This window comes from Oncorhynchus mykiss, chromosome 11 (assembly GCF_013265735.2).
Source record: "Oncorhynchus mykiss isolate Arlee chromosome 11, USDA_OmykA_1.1, whole genome shotgun sequence".
In the NCBI taxonomy this organism is placed as follows: domain Eukaryota; kingdom Metazoa; phylum Chordata; class Actinopteri; order Salmoniformes; family Salmonidae; genus Oncorhynchus; species Oncorhynchus mykiss.
The window spans coordinates 62711152-62720002 of record NC_048575.1 but is presented as its reverse complement, the minus strand read 5'-3'; the positions used below and the strand labels follow the sequence as shown (position 1 = coordinate 62720002).

Here is an 8851-nt window from a genome sequence, read left to right as displayed (position 1 = left end):
GGTCATTGTTCTGTTGAAAAACAAATTATACTCCACTAAGCCCAAACCATGGCATATCGCTCTAAAATGCTGTTGTAGCCATACTGGTTAAGTGTGCTTTGAATTCTAAATAAATCAGTGTCACCATCAAAGCACCCCCACACAATAACACCTCCTCCTCCATGCTTTACTGTGGGAAATCATCATGCGTTCACCCACACCGCATCTCACAAGACATGGCGGTTGAAACCAAAAATCTCCCATTTAGACACCAGACCAAAGGACAAATTTCCACTGGTCTAATGTCCGTTGCTCGTGTTTCTTGGCCCAAGCAAGTCTCTTATTATTATTGTCCTTTTAGTAGTGGTTTCTTTTCAGCAATTCGACCATGAAGACCTGATTCACACAGTCCCCGCTGAACAGTTGATGTTGAGATGTGTCTGTTACTTGAACTCTGAGGCATTTATTTGGGCTGTAATTTCTGAGGCTGGTAACTAATGAACTTATCCTCTGCTACAGAGGTAACTCTGAGTCTTCCATTCCTGTGGCGATCCTCATGAGAGCCAGTTTCATCATAGCGCTTGATGGTTTTTGCGACTGCACTTGAAGAAACTTTCAAAGTTCTTGAAATGTTCCGGATGGACTGACCTTCGTGTCTTAAAGTAATGATGGACTGTCATTTCTCTTTGCTTATTTGAGCTGTTCTTGCCATAATATGGATTTGGTATTTTACCAAATAGGGCTCTCTTCTGTATACCCCCCTACCTTGTCGCAACACAACTGATTGGCTCAAACGCATTAAGTTTTGAGCCAATCAGAAATTCCACAAAATAACTTTAAGAAGGCACACCTGTTCATTGAAATGCATTCCAGGTGACTACCTCATGAAGCTGGTTGAGAGAATGCCAACAGTGTGTAAAGCTGTCATCAAGGCAAAGGGTGGCTATTTGAAGAATCTTGAATATAGCATATTTTTTGATTTAACACTTTTGGTTACTACATGATTCCATGTGTATTTCATAGTTTTGATGTCTTCACTATTATTATACAATGTAGAAAATAGTCTAAATAAATTAAAAACCTTGAATGAGTAGGTGTTCTAAAACTTTTGACCGGTAGTGGAAATCTTCCCTCAGCTTTTAAAAGGTTGCTGTATATTGTTTGTGAGCGCTTGTGTGTGTGCATGCATATATGTTTGTCATTTACATTTCTATTGCTCTTTCAAGACTGACACGTTTATTTCATGATATCTTAGCTGTTGTAATGTTGCATTCTGACTGAGCGCTCCTTTTTTTGAGGACACCCTCTTCAAAGACATGCCACTATTTGGAAATTTAGTATTTTTACAATAATTATTATTATTTAATAAAGAGTTATCTTGAAGCCGATTTGGTCTATCCTTTTCTGGGTCAGTGGGTGGAAACCATGTCATCCTGGTTGTATAATACTTGTTGAATCAATGATAATATGTAAAGATATGATCTGATGCCATTTTATATACTGTATCTTACATTGAACATCATATGATGTCATTTAAATCTGTATGACATAACTCTGGAGTATTTCTGTTGGTTGTTTTGCTGGACTTTGAGGTTCAACTGCAAGCTGAACACACACACACACAGGTTATCGAAGTGTGCAGGTATTTCTGTCTGTACAGTGTTGGTGGGGCAGGGGCTTATCGGAACACTACAGTGTTAGCAGGGAGGAGCATCATTGTTTATCCTGCTCAGCCAATGAGAAGGTCAGAGATAGATCCCCTCTACATGGCTGAAATCGTCTGGAGGTTAAAGAGACCCGACAGTCACCTACCATCACACACACAGGATTGAGCCAAGAGGACAACAGGACTAGCAACGGACATCCTCTGACCTGTCTGTGATTTTCTTCAGCTCTTCGCCAACTTCTACAGGTAAGAGTTTCAACCCTCACTACCGCTTTTTGCTCAGTGTTTGCAGGGAATTTCCATTACTGTCATCATCCTATCATTTCTGAAGATATTTCAATCTGTTGTTGATGATGTAGCATACTGTAACTGTAATCTGGCATTTGAAAATACAAATACCGAGATACATGTCATTATTTAATGCAGGTGCATCAAGTGTGTCATTAGTGTTATTTGCCATTTGACCCAGTTGTATTGCACATGTGTAACTTATTCTATAGGGGTCAAATGTCAGTTGGATAAGTTTTACATAGACATTTACAGCATGCCTATACAGTTACCAAAAGTTCTGAATGGACCAGGAGGATAGTTCTAGAACTCTGTGTTCTGAATGAACCAGCAGTAAAGTTCTAGAGCTCTGTGTTCTGAATTAACCAGGAGGGACGTTCTAGAGCTCTGTGTTCTGAATTAACCAAGAGGGACGTTCTAGAACTCTCTGCGTAACACAGTAGGTCATCTTGGAAACTGGAAAGCTACTGTGTGGGATTATTCTAAAGCCAGAAGACTATTGATATGTATAGCCTCTGAGCCAAGGACACAGATTACACTGTAATGCTGTGTGATGATGATGGGGAGAGATCTTAGGGAGGACATTGATTACGGTGGTAAAGAGGTCTGAGTAAGAGTGACAGAGACAGAAGAGAGATTAGAGGGAGATAGAGAAAGTAGAGAGACAGATTATGGACATAAAGTAAAACCGTGTGATGATTATTGAGATGATGACATGGTCCTTATGAAGTGAATCTGTTATGGCATTGGTCTAGTGGTCATCCCTGACCTAGTGGAAAATATTTGTTTTTCATAGATCTTCCTCTGACAGACTAGAACCAGAGTTCATACCAACCTAAGTTTATACCCTGGCTTCTCAATGCACTGAAGCCAGAAATCTTAAATTGACTTGTTAGATGCTATGGTGTTGACTTCTCACGGCTCTTGTGTAACAATTCTCTGACAAAGCTGGATTAGCAGGGCCAGCTCGCTGTTAATTTGTCTCTAGCGTAAAAATAACCCTTACTAAGCAATTTGCAAAGCCTGCAGTGACGAGAACATTAGTGTGTGTGTGCGTTGTGTTCTACCATATTAAAACCTGTGTGTGTGTACATTGTGTTCCACCATACTAATCAGACTTTCCAGACAAGCTGATGAATGCAGGCAACATGTCACTGGTGGGGTCTCACACTAATCACAGATCATGCTTATGTTCATGTCTTGTTCTCGTCTTGGTAATGACCCAGCGCTAGTGTAGAAATGTGGCATATATTCATCACAAACTCTTCATGTTCTTGTCTTCACAGGAAACTATGATGGTTGGCCAACAGAGACTTCTCCTCACCGTGGCAACCTGCCTATTTCTCCTAGCAACCCTATGCCCCACCTTAGAGGCTCGTCGTGGTGGGAGCTTCGGACGTAGTGGCGGTGGGGGGTGGGGAGGTAGTAGACGTGGAGGTAGCGGTTACCCTCGTCAAGGTGGAGGCACGGGATACCGACCAATGCCATCCTCGAGCGGACCGGCATACCGACCAATGCCTGCCCAGAGTGGACCGGCATACCGACCAATGCCTGCCCAGAGTGGAGGCTCCAGTGCGGGGAAGATGGCAGGGGCTGCTGCTGCTGGTGCCCTGGGAGGAGCAATGCTGGGCAGTGCCCTGAGTCGTCCTGGCTATGGAGGAGGATATGGGGGGTATGGAGGTGGTTATGGGGGGGGATATGGAGGCTATGGAGGAGGCTATGGGGGCTACCCCAGAGGTGGAGGGTATGGCCCCAGGCCTGGTGGCTATGAGGGACCAGAGGGCTCTGGGGATATGGAGTACTACTATGGAGCATCCAGCGGGCCCATCTATAACAGCATCATCGTCATCATTGGGTCACTAATGTCACTGGTGATGGGGCACTGGATGGGAGTGATGTAGAGATATAGTGAACAGAAAGAGAGGGATAGAGTCACAACTAAAGATAGACCAAGACCATGTGTATATAAAGACTCTTGAGACCAAGACTAGACTCTTGACCCCAGACCCAGACCAAGACCTTGGGTATTGAGTCCCAAACCATGACTGAACACTAATCTCACAGGTTGTGAGTCCATCTAATTTGATTTGCAGGTGTAGTGGAGCAAATATACTTCCTGTATAGCTCCCTGATCCAGAAACACACTGATGCAGATTCTTTGTCAACTAACTCAACATTTGTTTGCTGAGACATACTTAAACAACATACAAATATCTAGTGTGATAATGTACCTTCCAGTCGAGCACTCACTACCTCAATAACACATGATTTACTTTATCTTTTCTTTACCATGGTTGTTATCAACTCTTTAATATTGCCATGCTGTGGACATACAGTATAAAGGTACATCTTTATTTGAAATAGTCCCGTTAAAACAGGTTTAACTTATTTCAACACCTGGTAAAACAATGGCAGCGTTTGGATTTGGATTTGTAAATTCTGTATATTGTACAATTCTATGAATTCTATTTTGTTTCCATTATTTGTCTTACTTTATTAAATAGGCTATGTGTGGTGGAGTGTATAAATTCTAGTATGATCCAAAAAGTTTTTGATTGGTGTCATTTGATGCATTTTTCCAGTGGGGTTATTCCAATAAAGACATGAGAGACAGAGATGTAAATGTATCCATTTATGACCTTGACTATAATCAGACTGTGAAGAGGAGCTCATTAAAATGAGAATGGGTCAGTTCAGATAGAAGTAATATTTAGATGAGGCTTTTGATGACAGACTAAACATTAAAAGTCATGTCAGTACCTGTACAACAACCAACAGTCAATCAAGGATGGTTCTTGAAGGCAGATTGGATTCTAGAATCTGAAATCTGTTCTTGGGAATCTGTGAATGGCTGTATCTAGGCCATTCATTGAAGTGGATCTCCGTTAAAAATAAGATTAGGAACCCGATTCACACAGTGGAGGTATTCATTGCCATGGTAAAGGGTTTTAGACTGCCCAGAGTATCATTGGGCTGCAATGCTATTGTTATGACACATATGTTAACATGTATGTTGGTCAGCAGTCAATAATAGGATGTCCCATGACTAAACACTCACTGTGTGATCCTGTTACTGTGGAAGATCTCCTGGCTGCCAGGCTGTAATACAGTCACTTCATCACCAGGTGGAGACATGAGAGAACTGGAAGAATACTGGTTACCTGTTAGTTGACCCCATAGGTCTGTTTCATTATGGAAATGATCCTCCTAACAAGTCTATCTCACTCATGCAATTATGGATGGTAGACCTACAATGTGCTACTTGCTACTGCCCTGATTATCTGGAGGAACAGTATGTTGATATTTATTGACTTGTTATATTAATAATGTTGATCATGATTATTGCAGAAAATAAAGTGAGAACTCTAGAGAGAACTTTTCTCAAATGTATTTTCTCTCAGAACAAGAGAGCATGATAAATGGATCACCAGAATGTTAAGGCATCCTAATATGCAAATAAAGGGGTTAACTTTTTCCTCTCCATTTTCCCTCTTTCCCCCTCCCCTTCTTTCTGTTCCTTCACTTTTAATAGCCATGCTTCATTTCAGGACCAAGTTCTACGCTACCAAGCAACAACAAACACTGCAGGCTCGAGTTATGGTTACATCCCCTGTGTATCACATGGTGTCCATTAAAATAGATGAAGGCCTAGCAACAATAGTCATTCTGTTTCTGTATTATAGCCAAGGCCACTAATTAATCAAAACAGACATTCAAACACATAAAACAAATAGAAAATGATAAGACATCCTACAGATAAAATCATATTTGTGATTCTCTGAGGTAAGACTTTTAGTACAAATGAATTAGTCTTCCCACGGCTTATCCAATATGAAAGCTGTAAAAAAAAAGAGGGAGAAGAAACAAGTCCCGAACATTCATTTTGTAAAGTAAAACCTGAGTGTGATGTGACCATCTTTTGAACCACATGTGAAGCCCTGTTTGGTTTGGAATGAGGCTGTGCAATGAGTGTTACATTTCTGAACATTTCTAGTTCTAACCCACAGTTTATTAATAGAATCAAATTCATGTTTACAGTTTTTTTGGATTGCTTACACACTTAAATTAAAAGTAGTACACTATTAGCAAAACCTTACACTCAAGAAGCAAAACATCAGCCCATATTTGCACAACTATAAGCACATTGTCAACCTCACACTTGTTGCAAAACTCTACACACAGTGATTTGCAAAACACTAAACACACTTAACATACATTACACACAAACATCTATCATGAAGTCACGTCCTTGCAATACCAAAGCACTGACTGTCAAATTACCACACCGTCCAACCAATTGGTTCAACACAGTCATAAGGTGTGCAAACACTCGTTTGCTTAATTGTAGACACACCAATCAGGTGTATAAGCACTATAAAAAGCAGCAGGTGAGTTCATCGGTCTTCAAGTACAATGGAAAGAGTAAGACGAGGAGGAGGAGGAGGAGGACGAGGAGGAGGACGAGGAGGAGAACGAGGAGGACGAGGAGAACGAGGAGGACGAGAAGAAGAACGAGGAGGACAAGGAGGAGGAGGAAGGGGAGGAGAACGAGGAGGACGAGGAGGAGGAGGAAGGGGAGGAAGAGGAAGAGGAAGACAAGAAGGTGCTCAAAGAGGACCGAATCCGACAAATGAGATCCGCGCAACACTGGTTGACCACGTTGTCAACCACGGCCTGACGCTGAGGGAAGCTGGACTGCGAGTACAGCCAAATCTAAGCCGATATACAGGGGCAAGTGTGATGAGAACATTTAGACTGGAAAATAGGTATTGTAAAAATATCATCATATCAAAACATCTGCACGGTTTCAGTAACTGCTTACAGTACTGTATTCTATGCACTATCAGCACTTCTGTTACCTTTTCCTGTGAAATTACTGTACTATTGTATACTGTTTTTTTTCTACATAGGATTGAGGGTCAGGGACGACAAGGGGGAAGGCCTCCTATGTTCACAGAACAGCAAGAGAGGGAGATAGTAAACATGGTTTTGGCCAACAATGCTATAACACTCAAGCAGCTCCAAGCTAACATTGTCAATAACCACGCCATTTTCAACGATATCCATCAGGTCTCAACATCAACACTGGCATGCATCCTAAAAAAAAACATATTCAAATGAAGCAAATTTATCGAGTGCCTTTCGAGCGCAATTCCGAAAGGGTGAAACGACTGCGGCATGACTGCGGTCTCACAATCTTTTACTGTACTGTAATATGTATACTATATCTACACTGAACTACACAATTTTGCCTGACACTGTTTTTCAGAGAGTTTTACGAATGGATGGAGAGGAGATCCAGCATGAGTTAATTTACGTAGATGAGGCTGGGTTCAACCTGACGAGTACACTAATGAGGGGAAGAAACATCATTGGCCACAGGGCTATAGTCAATGTCCCAGGGCAACGTGCAGCCATTACACAGAATGGGGTCCTCCACCGCCATGCCCATATGGGCCCTTACAACACAGCACTCATACTTACATTCTTGGACCAATTGCACAACATAACAGCAGCAAATCAAATTGATCATATGCAATACAATTGTTGTCTGGGACAATGTGTCTTTCCACCGCTCTGCTCTGGTTCAGAACTGGTTTCAGCAACATCCACATTTCACAGTCCTATATCTTCCACCATACTCTACATTCCTCAACCCTATAGAATATTTTTTTTCTCGGCATGGCGGTGGAAGGTATATGATCTCCGTCTCCAGGCTGAGGTACCCCTCATCCAAGCCATGGAGGAGGGCTGTGACCATATGGAGGTAGCAGCAATGCAAGGATGGATTCGTCATTCAAGACGTTTCTTTCCAAGGTGTCTTGCTAATGACAACATTGCCTGCGATGTTGATGAAATTCTCTGGCCAGATCCAGCTAGGCGAAGAGACGATGTCTAGTTATTTTTGTATTTATTTTTTTGAACTTACAATACGTAAAGTGACGTTTGGTTACAGTATTATGAATCTCCATGTCAACATTTTGGGCGTGTTGAGAAATAAATGAGTTTCTTCAGTCTACAACATTGGTCTTATTTAGTGTTTGGTGAATTTACATTATATTTGTACTTTGTTGATAGTAGCCTACTCTAATCATAGGGAAGTAGAAGTGCTAAAAGTGTTTTAGGTTTATCACAGCAGAGTGTAACTCGTGCAAACAGAGTATAGTAATGTGAAACGTGTGTGTTTCATATGGTAACAAAGTGTGGTTTTTAAAAAGAAGTGTATAGTTTCTACAAGAGTGTTTAATTTTGCAAAGGATCTGTAGTGTTTTGCTACTTGGGTGTGTGGTTGTGCTAATTGTGTGTAGTGTTTTGAAAAAAAAAAACTGTAAGTTAAATTTCTCATTTCTGCAGCAATGAAGAGAACCATGGTATCTGAGTGGTTTTCTTCTATCAGCGCAACATCAGGTAGAATATGGGTGAAATATGTCATTCAAAGAATAGAACATAACTGAGGTTAGAGAAATAATTATTTACTGAAGACAAACAGGGACATTGGTAAAAGCGCAGGTAAGCGTTGTTCATCATTTGCCAGCACTCTGAAGCACAACAATGTGTCCACAGAGCAGTCATAACAAGATACTTGAGCCAAACCACACAGACATAAACCTGGGCCACGTTCAGTAGCCAAACGTTCCATGAATAGAGCCAACATTATTCCTTGGTCTACACAAATAAGAATTTGTTCTTAACTGACTTGCCAAGTTAAATAAAGGTTAAAAAAGGTTGTGATTCCATCTAATTTGATGTCAGAGAGGAATGTTTGTTCTACATATTACTATCTGAACTTTCCAAAACGTTGTGTCCTGCTGAACGCGCCCCAGGATACAGACCGATAGGGGGAAAAAAAAAAAAAACTCATACATGAGTGCTGAAGAAAGCCTTGAATAAGGACTGTCCTACTGAGCCTTAAGGGGA

At 41.2% G+C, this 8851-nt stretch overlaps 1 protein-coding gene across 1 annotated transcript; it reads left to right on the top strand.

Moving 5' to 3' along the window:
* Positions 1 to 968: 968 nt before the first annotated feature.
* Positions 969 to 5389, top strand: LOC110536204 (keratin-associated protein 19-2-like). The gene is made up of 2 exons (XM_021621830.2): positions 969 to 1891; positions 3220 to 5389. The coding sequence occupies exon 2, from the start codon at positions 3226 to 3228 to the stop codon at positions 3832 to 3834; it is 609 nt and encodes a 202-aa protein (XP_021477505.1). The 5' UTR covers positions 969 to 1891; positions 3220 to 3225; the 3' UTR covers positions 3835 to 5389.
* The last annotated feature ends 3462 nt before the right edge of the window (positions 5390 to 8851 follow it).